Source organism: Panthera pardus, unplaced genomic scaffold (genome assembly GCF_024362965.1).
Source record: "Panthera pardus isolate Hobbes unplaced genomic scaffold, ASM2436296v1 HiC_scaffold_7, whole genome shotgun sequence".
Lineage (NCBI taxonomy): Eukaryota > Metazoa > Chordata > Mammalia > Carnivora > Felidae > Panthera > Panthera pardus.
The window spans coordinates 67260151-67279590 of NW_026527002.1; the positions used below are offsets into that span (position 1 = coordinate 67260151).

General features: G+C 42.6%; 1 protein-coding gene across 2 annotated transcripts in view; it reads right to left on the reverse strand.

The window, feature by feature from the left end:
• Positions 1-19440, reverse strand: part of WASHC5 (WASH complex subunit 5) — a 63495-nt gene that overhangs the window by 31914 nt on the left and 12141 nt on the right. For both annotated transcript variants that reach the window (XM_019459868.2, XM_019459869.2), the window contains 8 exons: positions 17117-17269; positions 13303-13416; positions 11366-11537; positions 8734-8861; positions 5775-5904; positions 2835-2947; positions 642-808; positions 489-564 (listed from right to left, as the gene is read on the reverse strand). In XM_019459868.2, the coding sequence (XP_019315413.1) occupies positions 489-564; positions 642-808; positions 2835-2947; positions 5775-5904; positions 8734-8861; positions 11366-11537; positions 13303-13416; positions 17117-17269 (1053 nt within the window). The remainder of the gene's footprint in view (positions 1-488; positions 565-641; positions 809-2834; positions 2948-5774; positions 5905-8733; positions 8862-11365; positions 11538-13302; positions 13417-17116; positions 17270-19440) is intronic.

The following is a 19440-nucleotide window of genomic DNA, read 5'->3' on the forward strand; positions in this document are numbered from 1 at the left end:
TAAAACTTGAAAAAACGTATTTTTTAATGTAAACACTACCTTCTGTAAGACACCCAACTTGTATTAATTGAAACTTCCAATATGCGTAGCATCTTTTCAAACTTTGCTCTCATGGAAAAACTGCTAACAATTTTCAGCTTATAAAAATACTTAAATTACCTTTTTTTAATGTTTACTTATTTTTGAGAGACAGAGGCAGAGCACGAGTGGGGGAGGGACAGAGAGACAGAGAGGGAGACATAGAATCCGAAGCAGGCTCCAGGCTCTGAGTTGTCAGCACAGAGCCCGATGCGGGGCTCGAACCCACGAACCACGAGATCATGACCTGAGCCAAAGTCGGATGCCCAACCGACTGAGCCACCCAGGTGTCCCAAATTACCTAACTTTCTAAAAGAATGAAATCTCGGGCTGAATTTAGGCATGAGGTAGTAACGGAGACCAATTCTTCCCTAGTGACTAAGAACATGACCTAACTGTTCTTTGCTTACCTTCAAGAATGTAGCTCTGAGTTTAGTGACCATGGACGGGCTTACCCTTATGCTTTCTTGCATGATAGATGTGAAACTGTGAAGAGAGAGAAATGGTAAGGAGACATCCGCAGTGGCCTTCATCCAGGGGAAATGGTAGGCTGGCCACATTACCTGTCAATTAATTGCCAAGCAAAAGAAAGGTCCCCAACGATCTGCATTGTGATCAGGACCTCCTCTTTAATGTTAATGGTTCGGATCATTTGGTGAAGAAACTTGCGAGTGTCAGCAAGAAACTGACATACTTGCAGATTTGATTCCAACTGGTGAAATTCTTGAACCTGTGTTACATAAATACATTTAATTAAAAAATTCCGAATGGCTTCTGTGGTGTTCATTTTTCCCTGAAAACATTTCAAAAAGGCACGTTATGTACTAAGAATTCCCTGGCAAAATTTCTATTTCAAACGATAACCCTAGAAATGTATAAGCCAAGTCATAACGTAATGCACAGGTTTCTAGGATTAGAAAATGTTCTGCTCTTTTTTTTTCTGTACATAGATGACATAATGAGTGGGTGCTTCTATCTTCCGTGTGAGTACTGACAAAGGCATATTAGAAAATCCTCTTAATTTTGAAGATTTGCAGGATTGCTAAAACACAGAGTAAGTCACATTATACCAGGGTGTTGGCACGTGTACATTAAGTTCTTTTGCTGTACTCCTTAAAACAAAAGAATGACTCCCCTGTGTCCTGAAGTGTTTTTTCTGTTTTCTTTCTTTAACATTTTTTAAATTTATTTTTGAGAGAGAGAGAGAGACAGAGCATGAGCAAGGGAGGCACAGAGAGAGAGGGAGACACAGAATCCGAAGCAGGCTCCAGGCTCCGACCTGTCAGCACAGAGCCCAATGCGGGGCTCGAACTCAAGACTATGAGATCGTGACCTGAGCCAAAGTTGGACGCTTAACTGACCGAACCACCCAGGCACCTCATCCTGAAATTTTAATGTATGTAATTCAAGGTGCCTGGGCCATGGTCAAAATGAATGGCACAAATGATAAAAAGCATCTGAGGTACAAAAGTTGTTTGTAGTTGTAATGTAGACTAGAAGGTCCAGAAAGCAACCAAAATAGGAATCGCACCAGTGGGCCACTGTTTGGAATGTCTAAGGAAACCGACAAGTTCATAGTGGAGTACTGTTTTGTATTGCCATTCATAGGGATCATAAAACCTCTCAAAAGTAATAAAAGCCTATAAGAAAGTATGCCAGGGCTACCTGGCTGGCTCGGGCCAGAGAGCATTAGACTCTTGATCTTGGGGTTGTGGGTTCTAGTCCCATGTTTGGGTGTAGATATTACTTAAAAATAAAAGAAAGGATGCCAAAGAAAGTATTAATTATATTTCTAAAGATATAAAATTATCCCATCTGGACAGGGTTCCAGATAAGTATGGACAATGTTTTAAATAGTTTATGGTTATTGTTCTCATGTGTTTATTTTCCATTTTAAACCTAGTTTAAAAACCTAGTTTAAAGCTAGTTTAAACCTACTTAAGCATACAATTAAAATTTTAAGAGTCGGGAAGTATAATCCTTCTTTTTTGAATCTGAGTAGATAATATCTGAGTAGATAAAAAACAAACTATTTTTTTTCCAGAAGAGAAAACATCACATATAAGCATATGATCATTATACAACTGTGGTCATTGTTGCGCATTCCTTTGTAGTTTTTCTCTCCCCAAACTCTCTCCCAATCTAAAAATGGTGCCTACTTGTTGGGATGAGCACTGGGTGTTGTACGTAAGCGATGAGCCATGGGAATCTACCCCAAAAACCAAGAGCACACTTTACACATCATATGTTAGACAGTTTGACAGTAAATTATATTAACAACAAAACAAAACACAAAAAAAAATACAGATTTTGCTTTTACTGCCTTTCCACAATCTCCCAATGTTTCCATGTTGTCTTCATAATTATTAAATATAATTATGTTTCTGCAAGTTGAGATATCATTTTTGCTAGCATTCTTTTCACACTGGTCACTGCATTATTTTCCCAATTTTAGGACACTGGATAAAATACCACAATAAGCGTACTTTGCTTTTTTTTTTTTTTTTTTTTTTGCTCTGATGAAATATTCTCTTAGCTGTATTTCCAGGACCAGATCTTCTGGGTGGATCCACAAGTATGATTCGTGATCCAAGAATTGTTATTTATTTATGTATGTATTTATTTATTTATTAGTAGTTATGTAAGTAATCTCTTCCCCCGCATGGGGGGTGAGAACTCATGACTCTGAGATCAGGAGTCCCACGCTCCTCTAGCCAGGTGCCCCATGAACTGTCGCTTACAAAGAGTTTTCTTACCTCCTCCAAAGCTTGTATTAGTTGCACAGTTTTTCTGCCCGCAGCCGTTGAATCATCATAATTTAAAGACAGTATTTGTTTCGAGATCTCCCTGAACCAAGCTTGAAGGTTTTCTATTAACACAGAAACAAGGAGAGACTGCTGAAATCCCAGAACTGTGGTAGCCGTGGCTTTGAATTTTATTGCACAATCCTTCACAAATCTAGCCCTTATTCACAGACCTTTCCCTCAGTACCTGACATTGCCCTTGGGATTCTCCAAACAGGAACCACCAAAACGCCTTGGGTATGTGACCTAGGGGAGAGGAAACTTTCTACTTAAGTAGCTCAGTCTTACACCCGGCAGAAAAGGTGTAAAGGCCTGAGTCTGTGGTGTGAACCCCAGTGTGCAAAGGCGGTCACTGGAGTGGGAAGGAGTGGGGAAGGAACTGAAAGATTGTGACAGGAAGTTACCGGGAACAGTTTCCTGGAGAATCGAGGGTGGGTAAAAGATCTGAAAAAGGTAGAGAGGGGCAGAGGGATAGTTTGTCATGAGGTGAAGGGACAGATGTGGGCAGAAGCTTCAGGACAAAAATAACAATGGCACGCCTTGGGAGAACAAGGGGCAACATGTCAGGAGTGTGAAGTATGTGTGGTGAGTTGAGGGGACGTCTGAACGGCTGAGGGGTGCCATTTGCACTCACAGACCAGGTTCACACAGCAGAGAAAGGGTCATTAATATGCCCTGAGGACCCTCAAGGTGGCCGGCAAAGGTCTGAGCTTTTCTCACTGAATCTTTACAACAATCTACGGGGGCAGGAATTGGAAGGCATTTCTCAGATTAAGGAAGCTGATGCCCAGAGACGTAAAGGAGCCCAGGCAGGGTCACACAGTCACTAAACAGCAGCACCAGGCTTTTCTCAACTGTCTGGCCAGATTCAAAGGCTGTCCTCATTTTATCTCATCAAGCGGATTCCCTAACATTTTTGTTTGTTTGTTTATCAATGGGATGACTTCACTTTAATAAAAGCACTTACGGACTTATAATCTAAGTTATTTCACGAATTGGCATGAAGAACACTGGTGGTAATTTTAAAGATTTTTTTTTTTTTTTGGTAGGACTGAGGGACAGTTATAGAGTACCAGAACAAGCACAGCATTCAGAGTCTGAGGTGACGAGTTCAATCCAGGCTCTGAACCGTTGTTACCATCAGCAAGTGATTACATTTTATAGCTTTGATTTCTTTACATGTGGAACAAGAATAAAGATGTCTAGCTCATAAGGCTGTAAGGCTCAAACGAGAAATATTTGTGGAAGCATTTCCCAAGCTAAAATATGCTATATAGCCAAAAAAAAAGTACCAGATGCTGTTTTGAATGACCTTTAAAGTGATGGTGGGGTTTTCTTTTCTTTTTTCTTTTTTCTTTTTTTTTTTTTGATGTTGGGATTTATAAGAACCTAAAAGAGACTAGAACAGAGACGAATGTGCCTGATTCTCAAAAATTAATCTGGTTAGACTGTTACAGGTGGTTCCTTGTTTTTCGGACAAAATGTAGTGACCTGCAAAACATGTTGCTAATTTATATCACATTATTAAAAACACACCAACTTTTCCTACTAGGAATAATAAAGTAATTCGGAAATATATTTTAGGCTAACCATTTGGCATCAAATACATCAACAAAAGCCAAATATAGTAATCACAAGATCATACTGATTAAAAGAGTAATTTTTTCAAACAAAAAGCTATACCTTTGAGAAATTCTACTGTGTAATTAACTTTTATCAGAAATGAATTTCATAGTTAAAACATTAAGCATTAAAAAAATAGCTTCTCATCTTAAAATTCAGAATGGTCATTCAGGGGCACTTTGAAGGGTTTCTATCTATATAAAAATTTTAAGTGATACCATGATTTTCCCACAGATAAAATTTCCTAAAAGAAGCAGGATTAATATGATCAACGCGAAGGCTTGAGCTATGTTGTTTCGAAAAGTCTGCATGTCCCCTCTTCTGCCACTAGATGGCAGGCGCACAAGGAGAAAAAAACCCAGAAAACATGAGAAAACAAGACTCCTGGATACCATCTATGTTAGCGGTTACTAATAATCTTTTATTAAAGATTTTATTCGTTTATTTCAATGTTTATTTATTTTTGAGAGAGAGAGAATATGTGTGCACATGCAGGAGGGGAAGAGAGAGAGGGAGAAAGAGAATCTCAGGCAGGCTTCGTGCTGTCAGTGCACAGCCTGACGCAGGGCTCCGATCTCATGAATCATGACCATGACTTGAGCCGAAATCAAGAGTCGGACACTCAACTGACTGAGTTACTCGGGCACCCCTATGTTAGTAGTTAGTAATATTCTTAATGTTCATTTATTTTATTTTGGAGAGAGAGAGACAGAGAGAAAGCACGAGCCGGGGAGGGGCAGAGAGGGAAAGAGGGAATCTCAAATGGGCTCCACACCACCAGCATGGAGCCCAATGAGGGGCTCAAACTCACGAACCGTGAGATCACGACCTGAGCTAAAATCAAGAGTTGGACGCTTAACCAACTGAGGCACCCAGGTGCCCCAGTAGTTAGTACTATTCTTGAGTGAAGTATCCTGAGATGATCAGGACAGTTACAGGTCCTTCTCTTCCTCCCTGCAAACGCACATAAGCTGACACACTATGGTGAGGCTGGGGGATGAATTATGGACCTACGGACTATGAACCAGAGTATAACAACCCCTGTAGCCTAACCTCATACTTCAAAAATAAGAAGCCCCAAGTCCAGAGAAGATATGAACATTGCCAAAAGGAGCCCAAAGCTAGAGGCAGCTAAGACTAGGCTTTAGACATTCCTCAGCAATGTCCTAGCATACAACGATGACAACGTGGTTGAGTTTTTACTTTGTGTGTTTCCAAGAATTCGTGTGTACATTTCAAACACAATGATATTTCCTCTTTAGCAATTACCATTTTTCTCCACACGGGTTAGGGGTTTCACTCCCGAAAAGACATCAGCAAGCTCCGTCATCCGCTCTGAGCCCTCCTTCTTGTAATGCTCCCATTTGGCTTGCTTTTCTGAAAGCATTTGCTTGAACATCTGTTGAAAGGGACAGAAGAGATTTACTTACTTAAGAGGAAATCCAAATAAGGCAGTTTACAAAGAAAGCCCTGAGTGAAACCCAATTTATTGTAAAAATATGTATCTAAAAGTAACATTACCCCTGACGTCATCTCTTAAGCTGCACTACTTTGTACAAATTGAGGGGCAAAGCTAGACCACTGCATTGGTTTTCAGACCAACTGCACATAAGCATCATCTCATCATCTGGATGGCTTTCAAGTGTTGGGATTCTCAAGCTCCCCCATGAAGATTCTGGTTCAAAAGGCCTTGGGTAGACCCAGGAACCAGCATTTTTAATGTGAAATTAAATTTGGTGGCCCCTGCTCGAAGGTCCTTTGCAAGTAATAATTTCTGTGGTTGCATCTATTTAAAATAGGTCAGGGAAGGCTGAGCATGATCTTTGTCTGATGAGTGGAGAATGAACTAAATCACCCACAAAAATTTTTTCTTTTGGATCACACAGTAAGTCTGTTTATTAATGCACTCCTTCATAAAATTAAAGGCCTATAAAGAGTTGAGCAGAGGAGGAAATGGTATAACTCAAGGTTTTGCTTTTTTTCCCCCCTTGAAACAAATTTAAAAACCTATTTAAAGTGTGTCGCAAAACTACAGGGATTTATTTCACTGGGATCCTAAGAGGTAAATATGAGAATATACTGATTTTTCTCTTAAGAAATTCTTCATTCCTCAGCATCGAACTGAATGTTAAAAGATGAAGACTTCATTGTAGATGAAAGGATAAGGACTGGTGGCATTTTGTGGGGCCAGAGAAAGAGGAATCTTAGTGATCAGGCAGGGTGAGGAACAGTAGGAATTATTTATAGAGTCCCTCCTGTCTTTTTGAATGCCTAGGACCGATCAATGCCATTTCACAAAGCAGCAGTGACAAAAATAACACTGTGAGGCCTTCGTTACAGACCTAATAGCTTGAAGCCCTTCAGACACTCATTCCCAGGTTGACCTCACAGGTTTCACATCTGGTAAGATGGAATTTGGGATAGGGGATGGTTCTCAAGTTAAGAGATGCGCCTTCATCAAAAGATTAGAAGAAACACAGGTCTAATTAGTGTGTTTCTAAGAGAATCAGAAGGTGATTCTAGAAAAAGGGTTGGGATGGGAGGTGGGAGAGATAGAGATAAAGGTTAAAGAACCGAGCTGAAATGTCAGACATTAAATATATCTTTGTTTTGCTCAATTTGTATTGGGTAGTTATTTTTATCTTTCTACCAGATCCTTCTCTTTTAAAGATCTTTAATGAGTTGGTCTTCTATTCTCTCCACTAGAACAGACAGAAGGAAGCTGCCCATTCTATTCCAACAGATTCCAGAAAAAGATTAACGATTAGAAACGCAGGCGTGGTCGGGCAGATGACCCAGATCTGTCCTGATTCCCACACAACAATATTGAGCTACAGAACTCTTGGGTGACTGGCGTCCTGCTTCAGGATCCTAACTGGACGGAGTGCACTGATTCCTTGGGGTGACTCTCACTTGCCTCTGAAGTTTGCTTTGACCAACAAATAAGATGCCTGGTTCCTGCTCTTGGATCTTTCTTGGTCTCTCATTTTGGCTTAATCTGTCTCTCTTCCCCACTGTACTGAGAGCTCCTGGATGGGAGGGACATGCCTTGTTCATTTTTGAATTCCTAGCACCTAGCTGGGAACAGAGCAGGTATTCAATAATGACTTGCTATTGAGAGGGAAAACATGAACATTCTTAAAGAGATCAAAAAGGGGTAGCGTTTCTCTGATCTTACAAAATTATACCCAGACAGGTTACTGAATAACACTCAACACATGCATGTGCGTGATGTTAATAATCAGCATGTACTTTTCCTTAGCTACTGAACGGGGGAACACAGTGTCCTCGCACACCTAGAAGATAAAGAAAAAACCGGCAGACCGCTAACCAGACTGAGGCAAGGAGAATATCAGTTTGGAATGGGCCTTAACGTCCATGGCTAGCTCCTGGCCCACCTGATCCGAACCGCCAAGGCTACTGGTTATAGAACCTAGGCACTCCTGGGTATCAACCATTTTTATTATGCCCACAGAGACTCTTTTAGGCATAAGACTAATCAACCTTAGAATTCCCTTCAGGGAGCTCAAAATCCTTAAAATCCTTGAGTGGACATTGTTTAAACACAAATCATCCACCCTACTTAAAAGCCCTTTCTAACAGGTTCTCATGGTTTTGCAGATGAAGACTGAAATCCTACAAGGCCTACATGCCCACCTTTCGACCTCATCTCATATCACTTTTATCTCATTCTCTCCCCTCTAGCCAACTGTTCTTTCTGGTCCTTGAACTGGTCATGCTGTTCCCTACCCAAGAGGACTCGGGCATATTCTGTCCTCTCTCTGCAATGGTCTCCAGAATGCTCCCGACCTTTGTCTTAGCTAACTCCGACAGGTTCCTTTTTCAGGTCCCTTCAGAAGCTCCTGCTTCTCTTCTCAGGGATTTTAGGTACTCAGAGAACAACGTTCCTTTCCCTTAGAGCACGTATCTCAGTTTGTATTTACGTTTTCATTAGTGCGATTCTCTGATTAATGTCCACATTCCTCACTAGACTGTCACCTCCATGGTCCTGTGCAATTTTCCCCATCACTGTATCCCCAGTGGCAGTAGGCACTAAATGCCTGTTAAATGTTTAATCCTGTCCTTTTAGTATAAGAACGATCTCAGACAGCTAGAATCTGTAGCCTGAATCAAAGACTATGACTCATTATTGAATCTCAACCCTTTAAAAATATTTTTAAGCACAGAAAAACTAAGATGTTGGTGATTATTCATTAAAGATCTTTACCTCTTTGAGTATAAACTCAAATTGTGCAGTGTCCAACAGCAATTGAAAGAGGATCTTGGGATTGTATCTAGAGTCTGTTAGAATCTGGTCCTTGATTTGACGAAGGCGTTTGTTGTTCGGGTCATAAGCTAGAAACAGGAAGAAAAGAGTTCCCAGTTTATTCACTGTGCAGAAAATATGAAATCTAAGATGAATTATTAAAAACGTGCCTCCATTTTCACTCATTTGGAGCATTTAAAAAAGTAATAAGCAAGATGAGAATCAATAAAGCGCGATAAAATCAATTACAGTAGATCTATGCCATGAAGTTAAGTACAACCGAACTTTTGAACACGACAGTTGGCTCTGACGTGGAATGTCATCCATGATATGCCGTCGAATGAGAAAAAGCAAGCTGCAGAACAGGGTTCCAAAGCCTGGGGGAAGTGCCTCCAGGAGACCAACAGGAGGGAATGTAAAGAATATATGCACTCCTTCCTGCACATCATGACCCGAACACCACAGAAACTAAATAAGTACTTATCTTTCCCACGCATGACTCACAATCAGGTAAATCACTTGTTTCTGGTAAATCGTGACCTTGTGCAATCAGGTCAGACAATTGCCAGGCACAAAAATGGGAAACAGACGTGGCTGAAGGTAAGTGCACAGACCACTGGCAAGACGAGGTTGTCCCTGGAAGGGTCCAAATCCAGGAGACTCCTGGCTCACAGGGAAGGTGAGGAGGAGGCTGAGTCACTGGAAAACCACAGTTGGTTTTATGATACGATAAAGCGAAGGCCTGAGTTGTTCATGTGCTTGAGAATGGAAGACTTTGGTAAAGATTATAAACTGATGGGAGGGTGGGGGATGGGTATTGAGGAGGGCACCTTTTGGGATGAGCACTGGGTGTTGTATGGAAACCAATTTGACAATAAATTTCATATATTGAAAACAAATAAAAATAAAAATGAAAAAAAAAAGATTATAAACTGAGTCAGTGTGGTAAAATCCTCAAATTAGAACTGGAGTTTATGGACTGACTAAACGCGACTAACCAACACCAGATCCATTGGACGATCAAACCTTGGCCACGGTGCTCATGCTGTGAGAGAACGTAAACTGGAGAGGGATTGAGGCAAAGAAGGCAAATGAAAAAAAAACAAAACAAAACCAAAAACTGGAAAGCAGCATTTTTTGGGAAAGAGACTTCCAGGATGAAGAGAGAAAGCTGAGGAGAAACTCCACATATTTCCAAAGATACAAAGGATGAAGACGTCCACCTGCTGTTTTCGCTGCCTAGCACCCACAGGAAGTGGGACCAGACGGAAGCTAGAGGAAAGAACATCTTGCCTGGAAGAGCTGTGAGGCGGGCTCTGTGTTACCAGGGGAGGCTGCAGAATAATCTGGAGTGGACAGTTTACTTTGAGATACTGCCTTATCTGAAAGAACACGTGCTGAAGGCAGTACCTGTCTCAGGGTGGCTCTCAAGCAAAGTTTGTTGATGAAAAACAAAAAGCAGGAGGCTTCACGGGGCCGCTGGATGACAGCCACGCTTAGCGGGAAGGGCACGCAGCTCTGGGTGGGGGAAGCCATTGGTTAACTAACACCGATCCAGCCGTCACTGAGTACGAGGAACGGTGTCAGCTCTGAACAAGCTCAGGTTAGTCCAACCTACTTGTTTTTTCATTAAATCAGGAGCTTCTTAAGTCATAGGCTCACAGACCCTGTGAAGGCATTTCATACAACCTGTGAAGCAACTGAACATGATGGCCAATAGCGTCTCCAAGAGGACTGTGGGCCAGAAAACTGTGATCTACCTTTATGAGGCACTCAGGTTCAGCCTGTTTATCAATTCTGTGGGCCCATGGTTTCCTGTACTTCCAAAATCGTACCTTCCCTCCCCCCCCCCCCCCCATCATTTCTCCAGTCTAGAACTTCTTTTTACTTCAGAATCCTTCCTGCCTCCTGTATGGAGCCTTCCCCAGCCACCTTCACCCACTACCCCAAGCAACATTTCTCTCCTGCTCTGGACGAAATCCCACTAAGTGTCTGTTTTACACATCTGGCTCTTATTTACGGGCTTGGGTCTTCAATTAGTTTCCTGCTGTAACAAATTACCACAAACGTAACGGCTTTAAAGGACACAAATGTATTCTCTTACAGCTCCAGAGAGGAGAAATCTGAAATGTGTGTCACTGGGCTAAAATCAAGGAGGCAGCAGGCCTATGCTCCTTCTGCAGGCTCCTTCTGGAGGTTCTGGGGAAATCCTGTTTCCTTATTTTTTCCAGCATCTAGAGGCCACCATATTCCATGGCTTGTAGCCCCTTCCATCTTTAAAGCCAGGAATGGTCTGTTGAGGCTTTTTCATGATACCACCTCTCTAGTTTTGACTCTTCTGCCTCCCTCTTCCCGATTTAAGGACCCTCGTGATTATACTGGACCTACTGGGGTAATCCCGGATAATCAAACCTGACAAAGGGGCCTATTCAGGTGGGCCGTTGACTTGTCCAAGTAGACACAAAAACGACTAACTTAAAAAGCCACTTGATTCTCATCCAAAGGCTAAACAATTTTTGCACCACGGGGCATATCTTAGCTCTGAAAGCCTTTAAGTGGAGCCATACAGATGGGCACACCTTTCGCCCGTTACCTGAGTCTGCTGTGTGAAGCATCAGCCACCGGATGGCCACGTTACAGTCTCTCAGGCAGTTCAGGAGCCTTGGGATATTGTCCAGAACCATCTCTTCCCTTAAATACCCTTCTTTCAGAAATTGTTGCACTTGGCTGTGCACTCTTTCACTGACAGTAGCGTATCTGCTTGACTTTGAAAAAGAAAAAGCCTGAATTACATTTTCAAAAAGAGAAAATTACTTCCCTAGAAAATGAATCCCATACAGATGAGCCCATTGACAAGTAATAACATTTCTACAGGAGGTGAATAACATGTGGACCATAGTTGGTAAGACTCAGAGGCAAGTGGTTTGTTGGACATTTTTTTCTTAATGTTTATTTTTTAGGAGAGAGAGAGAGCATGAGGGGGGAGGGGCAGAGAGAGAGGGAGACACAGAATCCGAGGCAGACTCCAGGCTCTGAGCCATCAGCACAGAGCCCGACGCGGGGCTCGAACTCACAAACTGTGAGATCATGACCTGAGCCGAAGTCGGACACTTAACTGAGCCACCCAGACGCCCCGTTGGACACTTTTGAAAAGAGCATTGGACTCAGAACCAAGAGAATCCTACCTCCTACCTCTAGCTATGGTTAGATATTGGTTTGACTTTGGGGTTCACCTCTCCCTCCTGGTGTCTTCAAATGTCAACTAAAGAACTGTATCCAGTGGTTCCCAGGGCCCCTTCTGTTCTCAACTTGGATAGAAAAGAAACATAGGCTCAACTGTCTATTCTTCCCATGATTCTTGACAAAGGAGGCAGGGCAGAAATATCCAGGAGAAGAGGCTTCTACAGGCAGACGAGAGCACAACAAAAATATACTTCTGTGTATTTTTCAATCCAGTGAACTTTCAAACCAGCCTTTGGGGATTTGGGTCATTCTACTTTCTCTGAAGCAAGAGTTACATGTTAAACATCATTAACCTCATCAGGTTAGTTTAAAACTACCACAAGGTGTTTCATCAGACAATTCTGAAATCTTCTTAAAATGGCACCAGAGAGAAAAGGCAATTTTGGAAACTAATTATAGTAATGAAAAAATTAATGCTCTGATGCCAGTAAGCATCAGAAGCGTCACTTTCTCTAATATATTTCCAGGAGACATGAAGTTGAAATTATTTTATGCATTATTTATGGAATGTAATTTACTTGAATAAAACATGCTGAAGTTCTTGGACTCAATGTCGTTCTATCTGTCCCGGAAACTCAAGAACTCAGCCAGCCAGGCTGAGGAAGATAACTTAGAAATGTCAAGGATACTGCCCCAAAAAATATTTTTATGGCTCTGTTTACTTAGGAATTTCCTCCTGCCTTGTGCTCTTATCAAAGAGATAGACTGTAAGCATTTAAACTTTAAGGAGAGGAAGGTCTTCAGTCTTCTTGCTGGTTTCATACATCAGAAATGATCAATTTAAATTACAGTGACGGGGCAGCTCTTTCTGCTTACAGGTCCTGTCCCCGTGCTTTAATAAAAACACCTTCTTGCACCAAAAAAATTAAAATAAATAAATTTAAAACATAAATAGAAATTACAGTGACAGGACATATTGCGTATGCTCAGTTATGATCCTGAACATGCATCCTACCAATGAAAACATTAAAATTCCAGCTACCCGTGAAAGCCATTCCATCCACATCGACAAGAATAAACAAAGTCAGCTGGGGTCATGTGACATACCGACTTGTCTTAGGATGCTGAATCTTAAGACCCAAGCCTCCCATTTACATATACCACATAAGTTACAAAATCTATCATTACCTATCTTATTAGGATGCGCAAAATTCACCTTTCATTCGTCACTGCACTAAAATGTCTATGTGGACATTTTCCAAATTCCTTGGAAACTCTACTCATTTCCCACGCCGTAAAGCAGGCTTGTAGCTGTGACAGAATCCTTCTCCATTGGCCAGCACCTACCTGTTCTCTGACGTTCGAAAGGTCCAGAGTATTGTTTAAAGCAGTTTTTGCAGCTTTGTAAGGATCCCAAGCATCTGCTAGATTAACTGTGATCCCCATGTAAATACTAATTACCTGAAAGAGGACACATTCATCCAGTGTGTTAAATACCTACTCATCTGGAGGCAAAATTACAGAAGACACTGCCCACTCCCTCTGGTTCAAATTCCACTGCAATGAAAAACCCCGATTTGCCAAAGATATAGGTAAGCATTCTTTCTTAGGAGCACTTTGGAACAAGGGCTACAAAATCCATTTATGGGAAAATGACTAAATCAGGGTTGACAGAAAAGCAGACTGACTGAACAGTGGCGTTCTCAAACATTTTCACCTCAGCTTTTACGCAACTCAAAGTTACTGAAAACTCCCAAGGACTTTTTGTGTTTTTTTCAAATGGGGTTCTATCTATTGATACTTATCCTATAACACATCACAATCGAGACATTTCAAAAAATACTTATTCTCTTCATGTAACAGTACACCCATTACATGCTAAAACAGAAAACAGAAAACTGTTTTTAATTTAAAAATTAAATTTTTTAAAAATTAAATTTTTAATTAAAAAAAAAAAATCAGACTAAAGGCTTTCCCAAAAAGTTTTGTGAGACGCGTGGCATCGCCTTTCGGTTTCTTCGAGTCTCTGCAGCGTCCGGCCTGACCCAAGACAGCTGGGCTTGGATCTGGATTCCGCAGTGGGTCTCCCGCGCCGCCTGCCTTGGGGCCCCTGGGAATGCCGTGTGGGCTTGGCAAAGGGGGACAGGGCAAGGCACAGAGCACTTCACTCTGTTTCTACCTCACGGACCCCTTGAATGAGCCTTGGGGGCCCCTAGGGCTCCCCAGTTCACTTGAGAATCCTTCAAGTAAAGGAAAAAAAGCGTTCCTTTTGGGGTTCCTCACCCACCCACTTGAGTCTGTATAAAATTGCGATTATTTGTCCCTTGAAGCTTTGCTCAGGGTTGCCTGTGAAATCCTGCGGTCCCGGGGGTGCTCTTTTTGGTGGGAGTGGCTGAGCAGGGAGGCGGATCCCCAGCTCCATTTCTTCAACAGTCACTGGGCTTGTCATGCTTCCCTTTTCTTCTCGAATCAGATCTAGTCGTTGTATTTTTGAGAGAATTTTCTATTTTTCAGAGTCTTCCAATATATCGGCATAAAGTTGTTCATAGTTTTGAAGTTCATAACTTCAAAACTTCTTTATTGTATCTCGGGTCTGCTTTTTCAATCTTCACATATTTAAACTTGCCTTCTCTCTCCCTCTCTCTGATCAGCGTTGCAAAATATCTCTTTATTACTCTTCAGACGAGATCGGGCGCGTTCAGGGTGGTATGGCCATAGACCCTTTATTACTCTTCAAAAAACCAGCCTTTGTGGTATTGATCTTTTAGTTTTTTGTTAAACATTTATTTTTGAGAGAGAGAGAGAGAGAGACAGAGTGCAAGTGGGAGAAGGGGCAGAGAGAGAGGGAGACGCAGAATCTGAAGCGGGCTCCAGGTTCTGAGCTGTCAGCACAGAGCCTGATGTGGGGCTCAAACCCACAAACCATGAGGTCATGACCTGAGCTCAAGCCGTACGCTTAACAGACTGAGCCACCCAGGCGCGCCAACATTTACCTCTAAGAACAGTTTTTAGTCATTCTCGTAAGCTTCGCTTTGTAGTGTTTTGATATTTCTTCATTTATATTGTGATTTCCTCCTGAACACAAAAGTTAGTTTTTTCTAAACATTTAAAAATATCTTTTAAGTGTTGATTTCTAATTTAATTGAGTTACAGTAAGAGAATACAGTCTGTAGACTAACATCGTTTTTTAAAGCTTTCTTAACTTTGTGATCTAATGTTACCCAACTTGTATATGTATCCTTTCAAATACACATGGAACATCTATCGTGTATTTTTGGGAGAGCAGGATTATGTACAGAAAGAGGTATATTAAAATTTCCCATCATGATTATGGTTTTCTCAACTTTTAGAGGTTATTTTGAGTTTTTGCTTTATGTATTTTGAGTATGTCACTGGGTATGAATTTACCTTGCATTATTCTTTCCTAAAATTTTTTTTAAGTTTATTTATTAATTTTGAGAGAGAGAGAGACAGCATGGGAAGTGGAGGAGTAGAGGGAGAGGGAGAGAGAGAGAGAATCCCAAGCAGGCTCTGTACCACCAGCACAGAGCCTGATGTGGGGCTTGAACTCATGAAACCGTGAGATCATGACCTGAGCCGAAACTGAAGACTCAGACGCTTAACCAAGTGAGCCACCCAAGCACCCTGGATTATTCTTTTTAATATCATACATGATCGCTCTTTATCCCTACGCAGGTTTTTCTTTAAAGGTCTCTATGGTGTGATGTAAGTATTTTCTTACTGGATTTTTACTGGGCGGCATTTGCCTGGCATCTCACTCGCTTTTTAAATTCTTTCATTTTTAGCATGTCAGGGGTGTTTTTCAGGAGGGTCTCTTGTAAGCTTCACATAAGTGGGTTTTGACCTTCCTTAACACTAAACGTGTTACTGTTTCTCATTGTAGCACTATGGTCGAAACTCTTTATTATGCTTAGCAAATGAAACCAGATTATCAGAGTTTTCCTTCTGGTTGCTCAGCTCCTAGCTTATAAACATGATGCGTTCGTGGGTAGGAAGCATCACGTCTCACTGCAGGCTCCCTAATCACAGACAGTCTGTGATTCAATGACTGATAAGAAGTGAAACAGAATCTGTTCCCTGAGACCAGGATCCAATTCACTGTACTTTATCAAAACCTCTACGTACAAGGAGAACATCTCATCTACACTGAGTATGTTAAGTCAGCCTTATGTTTTTAAGATTTGAGTTTTGGGGCACCTGGGTGGCTCGGTAGGTTAAGCGTCTCACTTCAGCTCAGGTCATGATCTGGCGGTTCGTGAGTTCGAGCCCCGCATCGGGCTCTGTGCTGACAGCTCGGAGCCTGGACCCTGTTTCTGATTCTGTGTCTCCCTCTCTTTCTGACCCTCCCCTGCTCACACTCTATGTCTCTCTCTCAAAAATACATGAACATTAAAAAACATTTTTTTAAAAAGAATTGAGTTTTTTTTGTTTTTTTTTTTTTTCATCGTTTTTTATTTATTTTTGGGACAGAGAGAGACAGAGCATGAACGGGGGAGGGGCAGAGAGAGAGGGAGACACAGAATCGGAATCAGGCTCCAGGCTCCGAGCCATCAGCCCAGAGCCTGATGCGGGGCTCGAACTCACGGACCGCGAGATCGTGACCTGGCTGAAGTCGGACGCTTAACCGACTGCGCCATCCAGGCGCCCCAAGAATTGAGTTTTGAGTGACACAATGTTAAAAAGTCTCAAGCACATCTCTGCAATATAAACTTTAACAGCCCCATCAACGTTAGCTTACAGATAGATAAAACTTATTATTAAAGTAACACTCTTCTTCGGTAACAGATTAATTTTGCAAGCTTAGATTCATAAAATAGAAAGGAAGAAAGTATGTTTCACTGCATGTGAAACAGTTACAATTCAGCAGCTAAAGCAAGAACATTTCAATATAGGGTTTTACCTTGAGAGTATCCATTTAAGAGAGAAAAAACAAACCCATGGGCTCTTCACCAAGTTTTACTGACTTATTCCCTCATGTCATGATTCAGAAGATTCTACACGCACTTAGAGGAGTTTCACCAATGTGACTTAATGTCTCGTTTACAACATTATGATCTCTGGGCTAAAGGCCAAAAGAACGCAGAGTTGGTTCCCTAACAGGATTATTCCAGAGGACAAAGAGACTAATGGTGATACTTGCCCAGTTGTCTGGAAAGTACTTGTCCACAATCTCTCTCATTTTCGCTTGATGGGTGTGAAGAATGGCAGGTTCAAAGTAGAGGGTCACGTACAGCATGGCGGCCTGAGTGGCCAGGGCTGTGCTGCGGTGTTCTGGCAAAGGATATGCGGAGACCTGCAACACAGAGACAAAACCCTGAAGAGGCAGCTGTTGGTGACTTGTGAACCGATACACGTGCCCAGTAAATGATGTGGTTCCAGGACGTCCCAGTCCCTCAAGAGTCCATCCCCTCTGGGAATTGGACCCCGCGTGCGATCCTCAGACTGTGGCCTTGTTAGAGGACAATACAACCAGGGCCGTTCTTCTTGCTAACCACACAGCATTCTCTTCCCTCCAGCCCCTGACTCAACTGCAACTTGAAGTCTTTGCCTCAAGGAGGAGAAAAATGTTTTACCCCCATGTCTCCTGCTAGTTGTCCATTTCTGGGTCTCTCTTAAAAAAAATTTTTTTTAACGTTTATTTATTTTTGAGACACAGAGAGACAGAGCACAAGCTGGGGAGGGGCAGAGGCAGAGGGAGACCCAGAATCCAAAGCAGGCTCCAGGCTCTGAGCTGTCAGCACAGGACCCGACACAGGGCATGAACCCACGAACCATGCGATCATGACCTGAGCCGAAGTCAGACGCTCAACTGACTGAGCCACCCAGGCGCCCCTCTGGGTCTTTCTATCACAGACAGTCTTTCAGAACTGACAGACCCCACACCCTGTCCCCATTTTCTCACTTCCTGTTCATTCTACAGCTCCCTGAAATGTGCCTTGCACCATCACCTATGATCTCTCCAGGCACTCATCACCTCACAATCACGCTGGTCCAACAGCCTGTTTCACACTCTCACTTCAGTTCTCTCAAGGTTCACAGACGCCACTCCTGTTGCCCTGCTTTGCTGGGTGTTCCACTGCCTGCCTTTCAGGTGCTGGTGCATCCCAGGGCTCCGTCACCACATGGGTCGGTGACCTGGCTGCACACAGTACACGTCACCTCGAGGACCACAAACAGAAAGGGAGGAAATTGCTACGAGGTTGGACACAGCGACGTGGCAGGGAACCCACAGGCAGGAGTGTGGCCGGGCTACAGGAAGGGTCTGGAGCTGTGGGCCACAAAGCCTTCACTGTTTCCACCCCTTGATGTGTTTGCCCCTTCTCTCTTGCTCCTCTCATCTTACACGTGGGAGAATTGGGCTGCCCCCAAATTCCAAATTTTGCGTGTGATGAGTAAACCCACGTGCAGATGATGTATCTGGAGCCCCATTCCAAATCACCTAACAGGGAATCCGATCCATCCTGGGTCAAGTGACTGCCCCTGTCCAACCCACCATGACCAGGGACGGGGCAGGTGCCGGGCAGCGAGTGGGGTGGGTACACAGCACACCACAGCCAAGGCCCTGTGTTAGTACGGTCACGGGGCAAGAGAAAACTGAAACTCACTGCCTGAGACACAGACACACAGACAAGATGGACCCCATACTTGGCAGAAGGGGTAAAGACAGGCAGTGAGGAGTAGCATGGCCCCTGAAGTCATATAGACCCAAGTTCAAATTCGGGCTCTGATACTTAGTTACATGACCTTGTGAAAAATTATGAAGCTCCCTAAGCCTTATTTTTCTCAACAGCAACATGAGGATAATGTTGTCCACTCTGCAGGACTGTTCTGAGGAGAGAGAGAACAGTTCATGAAGAAAATCAACTATGATTCTGGTTGGTACCGAATTCTCAATAAATGGCAACAAATTATGAAGACCCAGTATCTGCAGGTGGCTTATTTTGAGCTGTTTTTAAAACACACACAGAAACCTCTTTTATTGATACTTATAATATTCCTAAAGAAAACTAACTGGCTACTTGCAGAACTGGGTAGGGCAGCTGTGCCCTGTGATAAATGATAGCCGGCTGTTACGGGCCAATTCTTTGGTAAGAAAAATACCCAATACATAAAATTATGTATCTTTTTTTTGTTTTGTTTTAAGATTTTATTTTGAGGTAATCTCCACATGCAATGTGGGGGCTTGAACTCACAACCCTGAGGTCAAGCATCACATGCTCTATTGACTGAGCCAGTCAGGTGCCCCTAAAATTATGTTTTCTTCAGGAAATTGAAGTCACGTGGTACTTTTCCTTGGTGCCCTCTTACATGAGCGATACACATACTGGAGAGGAAAGGGAGGTAACTTCTAAATGTTACAGGGTCTTCACGGCCCTGCTCAAGCTGCCTTCTCGCTAGAGTGTCCTTACGTCCCCTTCGCCACCTGCTGCAATCTGTTGCCCCTGTTGTACGCTCCGTGGCACC